This window comes from Colias croceus, chromosome 3, assembly GCF_905220415.1.
Source record: "Colias croceus chromosome 3, ilColCroc2.1".
Lineage (NCBI taxonomy): Eukaryota > Metazoa > Arthropoda > Insecta > Lepidoptera > Pieridae > Colias > Colias croceus.
In genome coordinates, this window is record NC_059539.1 from 5,655,723 (window position 1) to 5,675,124 (window position 19,402).

Genomic DNA, 19,402 nt, shown 5'->3' on the forward strand with positions numbered 1-19,402 from the left:
AATATATTTATACGAATAATAATCCATATTTTATATTTGTTCTAGTATTTGTTTGAGTAATATACCAAACAGCAAGATTGAAGCTGGATTGCTAGAAGGCATGTAGAGTTGCATGTTTTATTTTATTACATTGTGTTTAATTTACATTTAGTATCTACTTACAGTTGAAGAAATTGACAATACAATTCTTCTTTTGTTCTTATACTTTAACAAGAAATTATTCCTGAACACAAAATAATAAAAAATGATTGAGTCAATAAACCAAAGTAAGTCATAAAAGTATTTCAATAGGTACAGTAACTGGGTCAGAACGTATTTGATCTATAGCTGCCTCCGAGAGGCTTAGATTTCGGGTACAAAAACTGGCTTAGTCAAGCGTCAACTGCTTAATCTTTCTTCAAGGCAGTTAATAACCTTAGCGGCGAAATGAAAATTACTTATTTATTGATTCGGCCTGTGACGTCGCCGTCGACACCATACGCCGGCCGATGTAAACGTAGTTGCGCGGGCGCAGGCTTTGGTCAGTCTGTCAATATATTATCAAAAAGTGATAGTGTCTATGCAAATAAAAATTCAGTTACTAAAACAATTTTAACGTGGGAATGAAGGAAAGTAAGTAAAATTGTTAATTACATTTTTTTAATTAGTCGTATGTTAATTTAAATACTCTATAATTATTGTGAATGAGAAATTCATTTTTCCAAGATTCTAGAACTTTTTCCATGCACATCCAAGCAATGTTCTTTTCCAATCATTCCAATATTGCATTTACTAAATTTTTCATTTATGTTTAACTAGCTGTTCTTCACGACTCCGCCCAGGTAGAGATTTTTTCTGATTTTTGTTAGCCCGCTATGGATTGATTATTTTAGAACATTTACTTTATATCCAACTTTATATTAATTAAAACATATTCAATGAAACAATTGCTTATAACTTTATAATATTAATAGGTCATAGGTATATTCAATTTAAAATATAATAAATATCAATACGTGAGAACTTAATATATTAGGTTAAGAATTTTGGGACCTTAAATGAATGCTAGAATTTTAATCTATATACATTCCTATTCTATTAATATCATTTCAAAATACGGCAAAAACTTAAATGTGTTAATTTATGTGGAGGATAATGCAACTAACGGCATTTGCTCGATTTCCAGTGCAGACACCGGAGTTGAGGCCTAGTTACCTTTAACCGGTTCTTAAGGTAATATGTAAACACGTATAAATTGATAAGTGTATTTTGGTGTAATTACAATTTTCTCGTAAATTCCCTCTAGGTCATTGTTAGTTGATTATCATTGTATTTTAATTTATTGAAGACAAGAGTTCTGTTAAAATTACATTTGACTGTTGCCAACCGCGTAACGGTCCAATGTTAATTTTGAAAAGGAAGAGAATTATGTATTAACCATAAGGTGAAGAACATGTAATATTATTATCAGAAAACATAGTTCTTTGATGTTGTATAACACTATGAATAGTATGTAATATTTTACATACCTACAATTGTGTCTGACTAATTTTAAAAAATTGAGATAGGAAGATTATTTATTATTTATTCATGTCACAAATGAATTAAATATTGTTCTTGTCGTAAATAAGGCTTACTCTTAAATCACAAGAGAATTTCAGCTTCACATGATCGCATTTTATATTCAAATATGTTTGTTTATTTTATACTAAAATTTGTATTCCTCGTAATAAGTCAGCTGACGAATAATGCGGATGTAATGACAATGTTTTAAAAATGGTTTTAGAGGTAATATTGAATAATTTATTACTATATTCCACTTGACCTATTTAACTTCACCTTGTTTTGCCAAATCTTTTTGTAAATAATGTTTGAGATTGAGAAGTATTTTTAACATTTAATTTTAAATTAAATAAACCTTAAGTTATGTTTGGAATTCTGAACTGAGATAGATTTTAATTAAACATAGTCACTGTATGAAGCTGATAATCTTATTTAAATATTTAAAAATACAAATGTTTTCATAAAACATGAAAAAATTTACTTTCCCAGAGAGCTAACGACATTTTTTATAAAGATAAGGTACCTCTACAATATTGTAGGTATTATACAGTTGATAATAATAGCTTTCACTTATTTTCGAATCACATGAGTTTCTTCGCATGCATTTGTTGTTCATGAATGCAGTGTACTAAAGATTGTACACTGCATTCATGAACAACAAATGCATGCGAAGAAACTTTTTTTTGTTCATTATTATATTATTTATCACCAATTCTATAAATATTCGTTTAGCAGAAACTATGGAACCGATAATACAGATTTTTTGTAAAGCGATAGTGAATGGTTTGTATTTAAAGTTGCACAGTATTATGTAGAGCACATAATATTATTATGCATCGAATTTTGAAAATGCTTCGAAAATTAGAATTAGAAATCTGCGTGCTAGTTAGTAAAAGCTAGTAAAAGATAAAAGATGACCCTCTCAAATGATTAGTACATTATCATTACACTTACTAGTAAAGAATGCGAATTGAATTGCAAATGCTCTGGTAACTATTATTATTATATGTAACTATATATACATATATATATATATATATATATAGACGGATTAAGAATACTGATTCAAATTTCGGCTAAATAATTAGGTAGAGTTTTGATAGAGTTTATAAATTAATAGTCCTTTTTTAATCCTATATCATGTTATGTGTCATAATTAATTTGATTGTATTAGATATAAAAGATATGTACTTAATTTCTTAACCAGGATTTTTATTAAATGTGCTCCATTTTACATGTAAATAATTTTGTATTAAAACATTTAAATTTATCCCAAAACTGGCAAAAAGATATATTTTTTAAATTAAACTTTATGCTTTGCCTTAAATGGAATGTAATTGACACACAAACGTATTTTATAGTCGCCGTAAGAAATAAAATTTTATACCTACAGTAAAATCTGTGCAATGTGAATCTTGTCAGACATACGGTTTTTGACCTATAAGGATAATAAATACATAAACTTATAAACATAATATGCAATATGTGCCTCGACATGCAATGAAATTTCAAAATTACGAAGTAGTAATTCAACTTCGTTGGTGCGTGACCATCCTGGATAGTCAAGGAGTCACTTCTATAAGGCAATAGACGTTCTTGTTCCACTTTACGACCATTTTTATGTTATTAGGTAAATTAAGGATAAATTTAATCCAAACATTTAAGTTTAAATTTTTATGAAACAAATATTTCAAAAATTTCTTCCTCCTTCTTTGCAATAGGTTACAGAAATTGCGAACAGCCGCAATATTTTCGATCTTATCGAAAATTGCTGATGCCCAGTTTTATTGCCATCATTTAATTATTATTATTATTAAAACATTCTTCAAATAAGTTCAATCTGCGTGCACGCAAGAGCACTTAACATTTAAACATTATTTTTAAATGAACAGATTGATTGTGCATTCGCTACGATCATGCAATATCTGTTCTCTTATCTACACATCAATAAACCGTTCTTTGTAACAAAATAGAATACATATTATTTGTGCATAAAATATCGCCTTGATAAATTAAGCAGTGAGGCTTACCTATTACAGATAGGCAGATGTTTACAGTCATCGACAGTGATGTATACTTTATAAGAGAGGAGGAAGTGAAAACGTGAGTAAGTACATCACTGTTTACCAACTAAATTTAGAATGATTCTACTCATATCTTTATAAGACCGTTAATTGTTGAAGTTTGTCTTATAATAATAAATCAAACTCATGAACGAACACGACAATCTATTAGCCAGAAACGCTAGTAGCGTTCAGGACGATAATATGATACGTGACACTCCGTGAGATATTAGTTTTCCTGCTGAATATAATAAATATTTGTAATTGAATAGTGTTATAATATTATAATAATATTGCAGGCCTTCGAACGTGATTCCTACGATCAATATCGACAATATTGATAAAGAGGAAGAACGTGTCAAGAAAAAAACATGGTTAAAAAGCGCGACGCCGGCTATTGTACATTATATTACTTTGTTCATAATAGGTAAGCTAAAAGGTTTCACAATACGTTTCCAATTCAAAACCTGACTCTCACTTTTTATTTTTATTAATTGTACTGTTTATAAACACGTACCATCAAATAACTTTTTTAAATTCAATTAATTTCCAACAATGTTAACGTCATATTATAGTTTAAATTGGACCCTGATAATAATATTTTATAACTATGAGGTAGCATAAAATGCAGAAATTACATTGAGACAATTCACTAAAATTAATCTAAAAATTGTCGCTAAAAAAACAAATCAAAAGTCCCCATTGCAATTGATGTAAAGCGCATCAATGGTCGATGAGTACACTTATAAAATATATCTAACCTTCAAGACTGCCAAAGTCGTATATATCCTATAGTTTGTATTAAGTATCTCAAACATTTGTGCAAAGTAAATTGAAGCAGAGATTCAAATTAATTTATAATTAACCACAACAAGATATCGAAGACGTAATGCTGTCACCTACGAATAGGTAATGTCACTCATGTTATAATGAATTTGATTGTTGTTAGGATTGTGTGCCTGGGGTACATTATGGTGCGTTTGGGGCGATGGTTGGGGTGTGAACGGCAACTGGTTTCGGATTGCTGTCGTTGGCGTCGTGGCCTGGGCTAGTGGTCAAGTGTTTCAAGAGATCACAACCTTACCTCCACTGCTTGCTGCTCTCTTTACGGGTATAATCGCGAGGCAGTTTGGTTTCCTGGACATGCGACACCATGCAGAAATCGATGTTTTCCTGAGGTAGTCAGAACCATTGAGTTTCGTGAAGAATTTAATTTTTTACTTAAACATTAGTTTAGCTTAATCGTTTATCGTTAGGTCATTTATTGCATATTAAAAAAGGGGAGAGGGGTACCATAGAGCCTTTATGATATCTTAAATTATCCTTAATAATATATGTTTTATTTTTTCTCTATACCAGGAAAATATATCCAGTAATAATATTAGGCAAAGGATCTCTAGCTTGGAATGTAAATTACATGAAAAGAAATTGGCGTCAAATTATACTTTTGGGAACTGTGCCTTGGACTACGGAGGTGGTGGTTCTTACTGTTTGTGTACATTACTTTCTTGGCTTCCCTTGGTTGTGGGGTTCGTATTATGTTGTACTATATAATATTATTACTCTCAAACAATACATGCATGCATGCAATTTTCCAAAATGTTCTATTAATATGTAAATGTTGTATGAAAATAACGCTTATCAGAGCTGAACTGAATAATAATTTCATATTCGAAATGAACTTTTCATTCAAAGACGGAACACAAAGCTTTATCACAGACCGATACGGATGCATATAATGACAATATACAATCGGCATTGTGCAGCTACGAGTATGTAACTAATATTTAGTAGATGTACAATTGCAAACAAAACTCATTTGAAACACAATCTATCGCAATGTTTTATACGCTTTATTGCGTGCACTCAAAGATAAATGTAGTGTGCTAACATTTTACAGATTTTCAATTATTTAGCGCACGTTAACACGTTAACTGCGAAACAGGGCTTGAAACACCCTGTCCGTGTCTCGTCGTTATAGCGGTAGGAAAAAACTTAAACTTCTCTGTCGTGCGGGAGGCATAACTTCCATCTGGTTCAGTGTAGGAAAATGATATCTATATATCTGAGATGTGCTATTGATTCCTAGTTCAATGGTATACCGACCTTAATACCGGGTTTCTTAGACCTCGTGCCGCACTGAACAAATAAAAATTCTAACACAGTGCGGAACAAGGTTGCGAACACCTCGTACCACCGCGCACCTCGTACCGCACCCTAAGCTAGCTTCACGCGGTTAGTGTTGTGCAACGCATTCGAGACTATTTGTGGAACAACTTATTGAAGCTTTTACAAAGAAGGACTTTAATGTGGATACAGGTAATTTTCAAACATCCTAACTACTCGTTATAATAAATATCGTTAATAGAAACGTGAATGTGACATGTTGAGTAACTTTCTTCAAATAGGTTGATAATCATGATTACTATTAGTGTGTTTGTTCATTGAATCAACTAGCGGCAAATCCAAAACACCCGGCAATCGGTGTATGGCTCATCAAAATTTAACTCTTGCCCAAGTCAACAAGCCAACAAACAAGGCACATCATCTCTTAAAGGAAACAAAGAAGAGTAGATGTGTAGGATGTTACGAAAAGCTCCGCACCTTCTTAACAAGTCGTGAGGCCGAAAAAGGTAAAGAAAATTCTCACAGAATGCACTGGTTGCAAACAATATTATTGTTTGGCCTGTTTTAATGAAAAACATCCATAAGTTTGATAAATAAATACAATTAAATAAAATCGATATTTCTTTTCCCATCACTAAATTATATGAAAAACTGCTATTGTTCAGTGCGGTATGGGGTACATCAGACCCCACATTTTATTTTACCCCTAGAATCTAAACTAACTAATCTAACCACGGGCGACGGTAGATTTAGGTTAATGAACTCATTGTTAATAATAATCACGACACAAGCCGCACACTTTGGCTTATTTGGCGCCAAAAAAACGATTTTGGTCGCCTACGGGCGGTGGGGTTTAATATGCCTCGTGCCGCCACAATCTCTGGTATAGGACAAGGTTTAAAACGACCCGTAACGCAGTAATGGAAAGTACAGATATATCTGTGCCGCAGTGAACGTGTTAAGGACCATTGCAGTCCACAATGAAATGTTCAAAATAAATAAAAAATTAAAAACGATTTGATCTACGGCCACTTGCTAGATTATTTTATTTAAATTTTGACACGCGGCGGTGCATAGCATCAAATCGGTTTTAACCTAGCTTCATCACTAAGTTTATTGTTTACATCTACTGATAGTTGTTTAACAATGTTTGTACACTGTACCTAACTACTTACTATATATTTTAGGTTTAACTTTTAAGTTAATCATTTACAAACACATTGTGACCCAGATCGGTTTTAAATTAAGACTTAACGAAAAATAATATGCTTTTAGCACATTTAACCAATATTTAAAAAAGAGTAAGTACCTACGTAATATGATTCGCTGAGAATTTAAAAAATTCTCAGCTCCAATTATAAGATCAAACGTTTTCATTAAAGTTATACGGAATAAAAACGAAATTCAAAAGCAAGCAAATTCGCGCCAAACTCGTAACTATGAATCGTAAATCCAAGAGTTTTCAAAATCACTTTATTCACACGTCGATATTGCGGGAAACGAATAATAAAAATTCTCACGCCTCTCTACAATAGAGTGTGATATACCTATGGTATCGGCCAATTCAATAAGCTGCGCTGTAGAATTTGTATTGCAAGCTCGTTGAATGCATTTTTATCGCATGAGGTAGTTTTACTAAAGCACGACGAAGTAGAGCGACGCGGACTCTTTCGTATTCACCTGAAATTCGCGGCTTGACGCATCCACGCTAAAGACCGCCTGCAAGCTGGCTCACCTTCGTCGAAGAATTCCAATAATCACATGCCGTGTATAAATTCAGCATCCACTTCACGTAAATGTGTCACAAACCCGTTATAATACTTATGATGCTTATTTAGTACAAAATTATGTATTATAAGATCATGTGATCACAAAATATATATAATTTTTGCATCAAATTCGTAAAATGGGATAGATAAAAAAACAAAAGGAAATTAAAAACCACACAAATTAGTGCAAAAGAATTTAGCATGGTTTTGGTATGTTAAAATATTCACAAATTACTTTTCGAAGAGGATAGTTAATATGGTTTAATTTTATATCCACTGTAAATTAAGAAAAAACAGAATATCTCAATTTTATATTAAATATCTCGGCATAACTTCGGAAAGGTTATTGAACTGTAATTATTAAGAGAAACAATTTAATTTCAAAGAGATTCCTGAATACTTCATGATTAATTCAAATTTAGTACCGAAGCAGTCTATTTAATAAGTTTGATTAATTTCTAATGAGATGTCATACTTTTATTGTGAAGGTCATGTAAAACATTGATTGAAGATCTTTAAAATTAGAGGTTTTTGTACTTAAACGTTGAAAAGGTACAATTTTATTTATTCCCTATATAATAATATAATATCACGCAAAAGCCGGACTGTATTTGTTCTTATAAACACGTAGCTTACTATTTTCAGGTATACTTCTAGGGTCAATGTATGCATCTGTGTCGTGTCCAGTGACAATGCCGTCTGTAATCAAACACGGGAAGCTCGCAAAAGGTGCTGTGGAATGGCCACAACTCATTTGTACCGCCGGAGGGCTCGATACCGCCCTCAGTGTTGGAGTGTATGGTATCACATATACGTATATGTTCACTAACGAGGAGAGTGACGTGTATAGATTAGTTAAGGTAAGTATTTTCAGCGCTTTTCTTAGTTTGCTTGATTAATTATAACAATATATAGGTAATGTAGAGGTACGACATGATTTTAAGATAGTGTTTAGATAGTTTATTATTTAAAAATGTCCTTACAGTATTGATCTTTCTATTCTTCTAAAATTTTTCGTTCATTCGATAGAGACTAACTAATAAAAAAGAAAAACATTTCGACTGTGCGATCCCAATATTTTTTTGACTGCACTGTTGCCTATTTATTAAATAAAATCCTTTTATTTTACGACACCATTTTTTTGTCAATGTTTGTCAGTGGATTTTTATTTTCACATCTCCGAAATAAAATAAATATGATAGTGCGATTATAAAAAAGGAGCACTAGAATGTTGTCTTTGTAAGACATCCGCTTTACTTTGAAAGCGTGTTTAAATCCTAAAAGGTTCTGACAATCCAACTTCGATTCATTTTACTTCAAGAAGAAGCTAAGAATACGTCAAGATGTTCTCGTAGAAAGTGCAACCTGCAAAGTTTGAATTTTTATCTAAAGCACTATAGATAAAAGCAATATATAACTAATGATAATAATTAGGAGTCAGGCAAAAGAGACTGTTAATAATAGTTATCTACATTTTAAATAATTGCAATAATATAAGATCTATAGGAATAAAATATTAACAAGCTGGCCGAGAATTTCATGTTCTGTAGTACTAATGAGTTTGTTGCGGAGTGATGAATTGGTATAATGTATATGCATTCCCGATGGCCGACCTTTTAAATTTTTTTTTTTTTATGCTATAGGATAGCAACCGAGCAGACGCGTCGCCTGGTGTTAAGCGATACACGCCGCCCATAAGCATCCACTCCACTAGGAAGTGGATGTGTTGCTATCCTCAAAGGAATTTGGAAGGATTTAGGGAGAAGGGGGCGAGGATGGGAGGGAATGAGGATAGGAAAGGAGAGGATGGGTAGGGATGGGAAGGGATGTGGGCCTCCGGACCCCTCACTCACCGTACGGAACGCGACAGTAAACTGTCACTATGGCGCCGATATTCTGTGAGGGTGTGGTACCTTCCCCGGTGCGAGCGTGGCCCAATTCGTGCCGAAGCATGCTCGACTCCCACTTTCAAAAAATAATTGAGAGTCAAATAAATTGCGTGCAATTCTTTAGAGAGAGTGAGCTAATTCTTTCAATAAGTAGAGATCCGATCTAAATACCATAAACCCTCCTATTTACATTCAGAATGCTATAGTTTAACAATTATAAGTTTCGGGATCTGATTTACATTGTAAACAAGCGATACATGTAAATCGGTGACCTCAATAACTTTAAATAAATTCAGTGAATCAATTAGTTTACCTAATTATGTAGGTACTGTACTGTACTGCTGAATCGGGTGCTGGCCTCTGATGCCACAATTGATATTTTTGCTGGCGGTGCAAGTTCTGTCCTGCACCTCTTTAGCAGGTGCTTGGATGTATTTAGCCGTTCATAGTGTGTTCGTTTTTATTTTAATTTTTGTTAACGTATTATAATTTATAACTATGTATATAATCATTCAATGTATGCTTTGATTTTTTAACTGTTAGTACAATGAATGTCTCAATAAATGAATAAATAAATAAATAAATAAATAAATAAGGTACGCCGTTATCCACATTTAACGAGGGAAAACACTTTTTAAAAGTAATACCACTAAATTATAACTAAATCCACGTAAAGAACTCAGTCCGAGTAGGTAATTAGGTTAGGTCGTGCTTTGCTCGATTTCATTTTATTAATAACAAAGTTTAACCCTTTTAGTAAATTCATTGCAGATGAAGTTCCTTGTTCGACGGGATTTAATTTCAATTTCACATTCGGAGGTGAAATTAAGAAAGTTTGTGAAGTAACGGCATGTTTTGTTCTTGCAGGCGGGTCTGACTTTGTTCGTCGGGGCAGCGCTGGGCATCGTGTGGGGCACGCTCGCCAAATTGGTGCCCGATTCCCGGGATTATTATGTTACCGAACTACGTGTTCTGTTCGTACTAATCGGGGGCTTTTTCGGGAACTATTTCACGGGGGCCATAGGATGGGGCGGCACTGGTAAATCCCTAATTAATAAACATGTTTTGTTCTATACTATACAGAAATTGGACATACACTGAGGGTTATAATAATAATTTATTGATGGCTTAATTGAATCGCGGCTGTGTAACAACGTAAACTAATTAACCAGTGTATCCATTCTTTGAATGAGTTGTGGTCGTTGGTTATAGTAATTGGCACCTGTCGCTGACCATTTAGTATTTTATATCAATATATTTAATTACATTTTAATTATTTTTGTGCAACAACATAAAAATAAATTAAGTTCATAGCTCATAAAAAGAACATTTTAATTTTTATTCTCACGTGCAATGTGAATAGTTAAATCTACTATTTCAAATTAAATATAAAAAATATATAAAAGAATTGTCATCGTTTGTATGGTATCTTAAATTTCATTTATTTCAACTCAATATAAAAATTTAAATAATGTAGTGCAGTGTAAAATCACAAAGGTCTTTATTATTTACCTCTTTTTTATGACATGGAGCCATTTTTCTGCGTATCAATTTCAGTCCCTACAAACTTTAATCCATGATTTTTGTATATTCCTGTGAAATTTAACTTAACAGTAACTATAAGAAACAATGCATTTATAACTAATAATTGATTATCTATCATTACCCATCGTTATTTGCGTTCAATAAATTCAAATAATATGGCAATGCAGTCTCGAATTAATTACTACAATAATAAAGTTAAATAAACATTCAGACACCCAAACCAAATAAATTGTGATATTTTATTGCCTACTCACATTTCAGATAATTTGAGATAAAAATTTATTGATTTTAAAGTGATATTTATCATTTATACATCAAACTTTATAGCAGTGAAATAATATTTTTTTTACTTATAGGTCCCTTAATAAATAATAAAGATTAAAAAGATATTTAGTATTTACTATTTAAGATATTTGTTTCTTTGGAATTAAAAGATATTTCAATTATTTGTATAAATCACAACTTGCACACAAATTTAATATCCAACAAAGTAATATTTAATCATGTAGGTAAGGCAAATCTAAGGTATTTATATAGAAATAGCAGTCCAATTTCCGAATGTCAAAAGAGTGTCCTAAGAAAAACGTATATTATAAAATGTTTGATTTACCATTTTCTCATATATCGTTCTTTTCCTTTCTTATAATAAGGTGGGGTAGCAGTGTTGGCGTGTAACGCTACGGCGGCTTCGCATTGGGTAAAAAAAGGATGGAAACTTAATCAAAACCCAGCTGCGACCGTCTATAGAATCTTGTGGTCAGGTTTGGAGCCTCTCGTCTTTGCGTATACAGGGACATTTTTCGTGGTAAGCAAAGTTATTTACAAATAGCTTTCCACCCGCGGCATCGCCCACGCAGTCAAAGAAAAACCCGCATAGGTTCCGTTCCCGTGAGATTTCCGGGATAAAACCTATCCTATGTCCTTTCTTGGTTATCAAAATATCTCTATACCAAATTTCATGCAAATTGGTTCAGTGGTTAAGGCGTGATTGAGTAACAGACAGACAGACAGAGTTACTTTCGCATTTATATAATATTAGTATGGATAGTATGGATAACACTATAAATAGAATATCCTTAGAAGTCGATACAATCCATATTACGGGCAAAAATGTAGAATATAGATTTCCGAATGTGTATTGAACCCTACACAGTAAAGGGTTCGCTAGTTTGGATTAATTCTAACCATTCAAATTGGGTGGTCAATGATTTAACCTTAAAGGACACGTTCATATAATATGTACTTAACCGATAAGCTTTTTATACTTAAAAATATCATCATTTTGATGTGTTAAGATCGAATAAAGCTGAATTTTATATATATGTTCTATATATTTAATATTCTCTATTTTTGAAAAACATAGTATCGCAGAGATGTTCATTGATCAGACGTTTTGCTGCGGTAGCCTCAAACGAAACCACCATTAACAATGATATAGCATGGAACAGAATGAAAAATTGCTGGTTACAATCTCATATAGAGCCTAGCCTTAAATTCTATTGTATAAATGTAATCCACTCTCTGAAAAATAGCATCGACGTCTTAAAAAGTTATTTTTATAATATAATATTGCTCTTAAGTTATATAAATATGTATATTTTTACTTTCAGATTCATCATAGTATTTCAAAAACGATGCTAGTGGGATTAGGAATCTTATTCTTATGTCTGACGATAAGACTGCTAATTGCTTACCTTATGTGTTGGAATTTAAAGTTAAAAGAAAAATTGTATGTTTGTTGCACCTGGATACCCAAATCTGTTGTTGAGGTAATTGTTTATTCTAATTTTTCGAGTTTATATCGATAGATTGGCTATATATGCATAATATAAGTTAACATTTTAAATTATTTACGAGCCGTACATTATCACTTTTCAAAATACATGTTTATTTTACAATACTAGAAAAAACTAAGTATTAATAAAAAAAATCTTAACGAAAATATTATTCTCTATCTATTTAAAAAATAGAATTATTATTACAATTCATATAACTAATATTATGTCTGAAATTCTAGATATTGTAGTCACGCATTTTCGTCAGGTAACGATTAAGCTATTTCCCTTCTTATAAATATTCAAACGTTTTCCGTGATCGCTTACCTTTAGACACATTGAACGACAGAGACACAGAAACTCATTATAATTATTAATGTAGGTTTACTTTGTAATTTGAATCTCTCAATTCTGTAGGTATCTAATTAGGAAAATGAATATAAAATAACTTGTATTAATTAGGCCTCAATTTAGAGACAATGTTGAAAAAACAATTCTTTATAACTTTAATTAATAAATCTCGCTATAAAAAGTGTCGTATAAAGTTTTACAATTAGAAGCACCTCGCCTAGCGACATCAAAATGAACACCAACTGCTTCCAGCCTTTTATAAGCCTCGAAACACTTATAAGATTTCTCTTTCATACATAAGTTATGATACTTTAATAATAGAAATATTTTCAGAATAGCCAGCAAATTAATTTGAAAACTTTTTTCTAAATGCAACAATATTAATATACTTATGTCGTATGTACTTAAACTTAAGCCTAATCCACCCTATTCTCTTACCACCTCTTACCAAAGATTGTATAAACTTGGTATAAACGAATAGAGGATTATCTATCAATGTCACTGGCAGTAGCTACTGAGAAAATACTTATGCATCGCTTCTTTTTTAATACTCTTCATTTCTCGCAATTCGCCTATGTCATATTTTACGGTAGCTGAGCAAGAGTTACAGAAGTTTAAATACAGATGTTATTATTGCTGGAAGAGTTGGCACAGAAATTAAAAATTTAAAACGTTCTGAAACTTGAGTAGGATTATATTGTACGTAAACATTTCTACGAAATCAAATTTACTTGATTGGTTTTGTAAGGTATCTTTATTTAGATTCGCATATTTTTGCGATTGTTCAAATAATAACAGGGAAACAGTCACAATTGGGCATAAATGGAAGCGTGCGCGTTAGAAAGCGTGTTTTAGTGATCTATTCCGTTGTAGTCCTTGTTCCTTTATAAATGTATTGTTATTTACAGGCTGTACTTTGCCCTCTCACGATAAGCACAATAAATATGTCTCAAGGATCTCATACTGATGAGCTGGTGTATGCTGAAGATCTCATGCGGCTTGTGGTACAGGCTATTATCATAACAACTCCAATTGGTTTTCTGTTGACTGATAAATTAGGACCCTTATTATTGACAGAGAGTGCAAAAAATGTTGAGCATGGCAAGTAATTGTAATTTCCTATCGGTTCATACATTCTTTCGTTGTGTTTTAAAAATTTGGTCAAATATATTTTGCAATTAAAGATACAATGCCTAATTAGGCAGGAGACATTATAAATTATTATAGCTATCAATTAGAATAATTATCCTTTATTCTTTTCGAGCAATTCTTATGCTAATTTTCATCCCACCTGTTTTGTCAAAAATTATTTCAGTAGCTAACAGAACATTTATTTAAAAATAGTGTTTCATTATATGATATTTTCTTATCAAAAAATAAACTTGTATTTTTTTTAATCGTTAAAATAAAGATAGGTCGTTAAAATGTTCTTCATATTATAAAATATACATGTGACATTTCTTTTTTCTTTTCTTTCAGATCCAAAGCACTACAGAAGAAAATCGAACCCGGAACCTGTGAAGGAAATATAGCTAAATATAGCGTGATCATGTAATATAGCTTTAATAGTGATAAAATATTATAAGTTAACTTGTAATAAAATTAATATAAAACTTCAACCGCGTTTCATTGGAATTTTCACAATTCCTTGAACCAAATTATGAATAAAGTAGGCATCTACTATTACTATTTCACAGGAATTCATTCCAAATATTTTTGTTTTAAAGAAAAGAAAATTTTTAACCAAAAAATATATGAATAATTTGTCAGTTTTTGTTATTGTAAAATAGATATCTCAAATAATACAATCAAAATAGTCAAAGTATTTTGATATTATATTGTATAAATTGAAGTACAAAAAACATATATTGTTTATCAGAAATACTATATTTCCGCCCGCTGCTTCCCCCGCGTTTTCAAAGGAAAACCCGCATAGTTCCCGTTCTCGAGGGATTTCCGGGATATAACCTATCCTATGTGTTAATCCAAGTTATCCTCTATATGTGTGCTAAATTTCATTGTAATCGGTTCAGTAGTATTTGCGTGAAGGAGTAACAAACACACACACACACATCCTCACAAACTTTCGCATTTATAATATTAGTAGGATTAAAGGACTGGTAGGATAATCTCTATAAAAAAATGTAGGCATGTGTAAAATATTCGCTTCTTCAGATAAGAGCTGACCAGGAGCCACATTATCATCACAACCTTTCATATCATTATGGTAACGATGGTGCTTTACTACACTTCCTAAATAGGTATATGCAAAAAATATTGTACTCAAATTTAGATTTTTTACACAAGGAAAACTGGTTTACAAATCTATCGCATATCGAGTATTGTAATTATTGTTTGTTCAGAATTTAATGTAAAATAGTGTTATCTTAACAAAATGGAAACTGTATTATATCTATTAATATAATAATAAGAATTACTATTCATTCATAAAAACCCGAATGCTGATCAATTGAGAAATAATCACGTAATTAAAAGTGCCTTCCTTGTGTATCTGCAGAATATTGGTATCTACATTTGATTGGTTTTATTAGCAATGGTAATACGGGCAATATCAATATGTACCAAATATGTACCTATGTGTGGGTTACTTTTAACACAGTTCAAATGTATAAAAATGCAAACGTTGTGTAATATATCTGGATGAACATTCTCGAAAAAGATCAAAAATTTGCTTGGCTCTACGTGGATTCTACGATGAAAATGATATGTCAGAAAAATACGTCACCTGTCTTAATTTTTATATTTCTTATTTACGAGCGATCCACCCCGGCTTTGCCTGTGGTACATGCCAACGTTTTTTATCCATAATAAATATTAAAAAGTACTCGTACTTCAAGGAATATTATTAAAAAAGAATTATCGAAATCGGTCCAGCCGTTAACACATGATTCCGTAACCAAAGGAAAGGGGTTCATTTTATTTATCGAGATAAAGTATCCGCTATTTTGTATACCAAGCACAATGTAATCGAGTGAGCAGGCGATTAATCCGTAACTATTAGAGATATAATAAAACTTTAAACTGATATCGATAGTACTAAAAGGAAAATAATTCGAATTCTAGAGAATTCATTAAACACTCCTTCCTCCATCAAACGCAGAACCGTAACATTCCACCTAAACTATAAGACATATCAAAATTGTGAGATAACATAAAATGTTCTATGCGAGGAGCATTTTCTTCTGAGACTATAAAATATTTCAAAATCTGGAACACCTGATGTGGAATTCTTAGAGCCCAGCGAGACAATGGCATAACATATAGAAATGACGATTTAGCTAAAGTTTTTCAGTCTGATGGGCATTTTCTGTTCGCTTACAAAAAAATAAGATCTGAAACATCTGATGTGTAACTCTAAGAGCCCAGCTACACTATATGTATAGAACAGACGTGTTTATAATTTTTATTCAATCTGATGTGCATTTTCTGTTGATTTATCCGAAACAAAAATCTATGTGTTGATACTTAGATTTTTGTTTCTATAAAAATTACACCTAATTTTATTGAAATTCTCCAGTTGTTCACGTCTAAAGTTCTAATAAAACTATTCTATCGATCCTACCTCACCAGTAGAGTCGTGATTCTAATATAGTCGAAATTTAGAATAAATCTTACTAAGTACATAGTAGAAAATGGCATTTGATAATTTGGTAATACAGGATCCTGTTTCATACAATTTGAATGTTCTTTTGTTTAAAGAAACAAATTTTTAAAACCAATACGAGTCAAAATATCGACAATATAGTGATGTAAGAGAAAATAGTAGAGTCTAAAAAGTAGGCGCAAAAATAACAAGAGTGAAATACTCAATTTAATACATTTTATACAAGAGACATCTACACCTATTTGCCAGTAATGAACATTTACAATTGGACCATTTACATCTTTTGTTACTTATCTAGGAACGTGCTCTATGTATTGGAGACATGTCTACTAAGCAGTGTTGTAACATAATTGTAGATGGCGCTGTTATAAATCCCACGAAAAATCCATACTATTATCACAGACTAATAATAATATACTACGTATACAACTATTATTAATTATTAATTTATTAATTATTAATTATTAATTATTAATAATATTATAAATGCGAAAGTAACTCTGTCTGTCTGTCTGTCTGTTACTCAATCACGCCTTAACTACTGAACCAATTTGCATGAAATTTGGTATAGAGATATTTTGATACCCGAGAAAGGACATAGGATAGGTTTTATCCCGGAAATCCCACGGGAACGGGAACTATGCGGGTTTTTCTTTGACTGCGCGGGCGATTCCGCGGGTGGAAAGCTAGTATTAAAATAAATATTATACTCATGTCCTGTTTTTACCAAATAAATTATACCAATTTTTTTAATACTTTTCATACATTAGAGGTATATTATCAAAGGTAGTATCAAAAATGCTAGAACCATTTTTCATTGATTAATATCACAATTATTATCTATATAAATATTTACTACTTGTGTATATTTTATATTATTTTTAAATTCAAGACATTTTCAGGACTATAATTTGTAAGAAAATACTAAGTCATGATACACGTCCCTTTATTAAAACAATAATACCTACACCAGAAACATCAATGAGCACGAAATTTTAAAATCATTTAAAAATTGAGTCATTAATGTGCATGATATTATGTATTCGTTTTATCTTTTCTGACACAAGATCCCTTTTAATTAATTAATAGTTATGTGGTGACATCGGCGGCAGCGTGTTCTTACAGAGTGCACGCGCGCGCCAGTTTTACCGTACTGTTGTCGCAAGCTTACATGTTGTCTACACAAATTAACACGGAAACAACTATACATCACATCATAATATAATAGTGTAAATTCAGTAATAAACAAAAACGGCAGACCGGGGTCCGCGTCACCTCCGCCTTTGCCGTGGTTCAAGGCTTTACGTGATCACAACTGTGCACATTATCTAATGACAAAGAGAAACTCAGTCGTCACGTATTTTAGGCACCTGAAACTCTAATTTTTTTTATCAGTGCTCTTTCCAACTCGACTTCAATAAATATCTTATCAATCCTTCGATGAAAGACAGCCCGATATATTTCCGTTTTGTTTTCGTCGATTCTTCCACTAAATTTAACCTGCCGAACGAGCCATGCTAGAAATGCATTTTGGCTTTATATAAGTATAATTCGTTAAGAAAAAAATTATTCACGTGAAAATGAAAAATCGAGATCGTAAAGCTAAGTCGAGTAATGTAAAGCCTGAGAAGAAAGGAAGTAAACAAGAGAAACAAGTAGGAAAACGTTCACCGGTATTGGGATCATCGGCCCGGCAGAAATCCAAGAGATCAGGAGTGGAGGCTGTCAAACTACACCTGGTTACCACCGGCGGAACCGGCAGGACTTCACGATCAGCCACTGCGGTAAGTACCTCCCAACTAGCACAACCTGTGTATTCTACTTACAATTATATACGTACCTACCAATATTACCTCAAGACATAAATTAACTACTCATTGTCTGTGTGATTAAGTGTAACAATTTTTCTAGATAATTTCTATAAATGCAATTATGACTTATACACCGATATTTAATTAACCCAAATACCCAATTAAAACAATAAGTATTAAAAAAAAGTAGAATACATTAATATGTGTTAATACGTTGTAATTAGCATACCAAAAGAATTGCTATAATATAAATACAAAAAATATAATGCTCTAAAATTAACAACGATTTTAAGTTATTTACACAGGTGTGACGAATTTTAAAAATGTTAAAAACCATGTGATTTGCTTCATAAGGCAATTTCTGCCCATGTAAGGAAGCCAAAATTTACGAGGTATGTTATATCCTTAAAACATGCTTAAAGTATTACAGAAACGAGTGTAGAAATCGGGTACGATCTTGAATATTAAATGACACCAACTCGTATACAAAATGCCTCCACTTTGACCGTGAGGCGACGCTGAAACCATGTGATCTGTTTATCACATTTACGAAGATTGTGACAAGTAAAGATTATGGACCAGTAAGAAATCTTATCACCTTGAACGACCTAATAAGCAAATCAATAACTCTAATGATAGATTAGATTTAGACTATCCAATAATGCGATAGATATTAACAAAAGATAGTCAATTATTAAGGAGAGGCATCCTAATAATAGCAGCCTATTAAGGTTAAATGCAGCAGTCTATTATTATAGTTCTGAGATGTCAATAATTGAATGAATAATATTTGCAAAGCATGCAAAATCCGTGTAAAATTTTGAAGTACTGTAGTACTTACAAAAACAATACCTATGTTATCATAGCTTAGCAGTATAAATACCAGCATTACATCTGTACCATAA

At 31.9% G+C, this 19,402-nt stretch overlaps 2 protein-coding genes across 4 annotated transcripts in view; both read left to right on the forward strand.

Moving 5' to 3' along the window:
- Positions 1-460: 460 nt before the first annotated feature.
- On the forward strand, positions 461-14,675 carry LOC123706277 (sodium/hydrogen exchanger 9B1-like). Of its 2 annotated transcripts, XM_045655464.1 has the most exons (11): positions 461-612; positions 3,582-3,645; positions 3,905-4,032; positions 4,555-4,783; positions 4,965-5,134; positions 8,147-8,361; positions 10,258-10,429; positions 11,586-11,740; positions 12,546-12,704; positions 13,970-14,162; positions 14,541-14,675. In XM_045655464.1, the coding sequence occupies exons 1-11, from the start codon at positions 603-605 to the stop codon at positions 14,591-14,593; spliced, it is 1,548 nt and encodes a 515-aa protein (XP_045511420.1). In that variant the 5' UTR covers positions 461-602; the 3' UTR covers positions 14,594-14,675. The 2 variants fall into 2 exon arrangements, with proteins under 2 accessions (XP_045511420.1, XP_045511421.1); XM_045655465.1 differs by lacking the exons at positions 461-612; positions 3,582-3,645 and adding an exon at positions 3,738-3,826.
- Positions 14,676-18,050: 3,375 nt separating this feature from the next.
- The window catches only part of LOC123706022 (sodium/hydrogen exchanger 9B2-like), a 32,668-nt gene continuing 31,316 nt past the window's right edge, over positions 18,051-19,402 (forward strand). Inside the window, exon 1 of one of the 2 annotated variants that reach the window (XM_045655142.1) lies at positions 18,051-18,470. In XM_045655142.1, coding sequence (XP_045511098.1) covers positions 18,267-18,470 — 204 coding nt within the window. In that variant the 5' untranslated portion in view covers positions 18,051-18,266. The remainder of the gene's footprint in view (positions 18,471-19,402) is intronic. The other variant, XM_045655143.1, reaches the window with a different exon arrangement.

Excerpts from the sequence above, each read along its gene's own strand:
- LOC123706277 (XM_045655464.1), top strand. Across the intron at positions 4,784-4,964 it reads GAAATCGATGTTTTCCTGAG|GAAAATATATCCAGTAATAA; the intron begins GTAGTCAGAACC and ends TCTCTATACCAG. Across the intron at positions 10,430-11,585 it reads CATAGGATGGGGCGGCACTG|GTGGGGTAGCAGTGTTGGCG; the intron begins GTAAATCCCTAA and ends TCTTATAATAAG.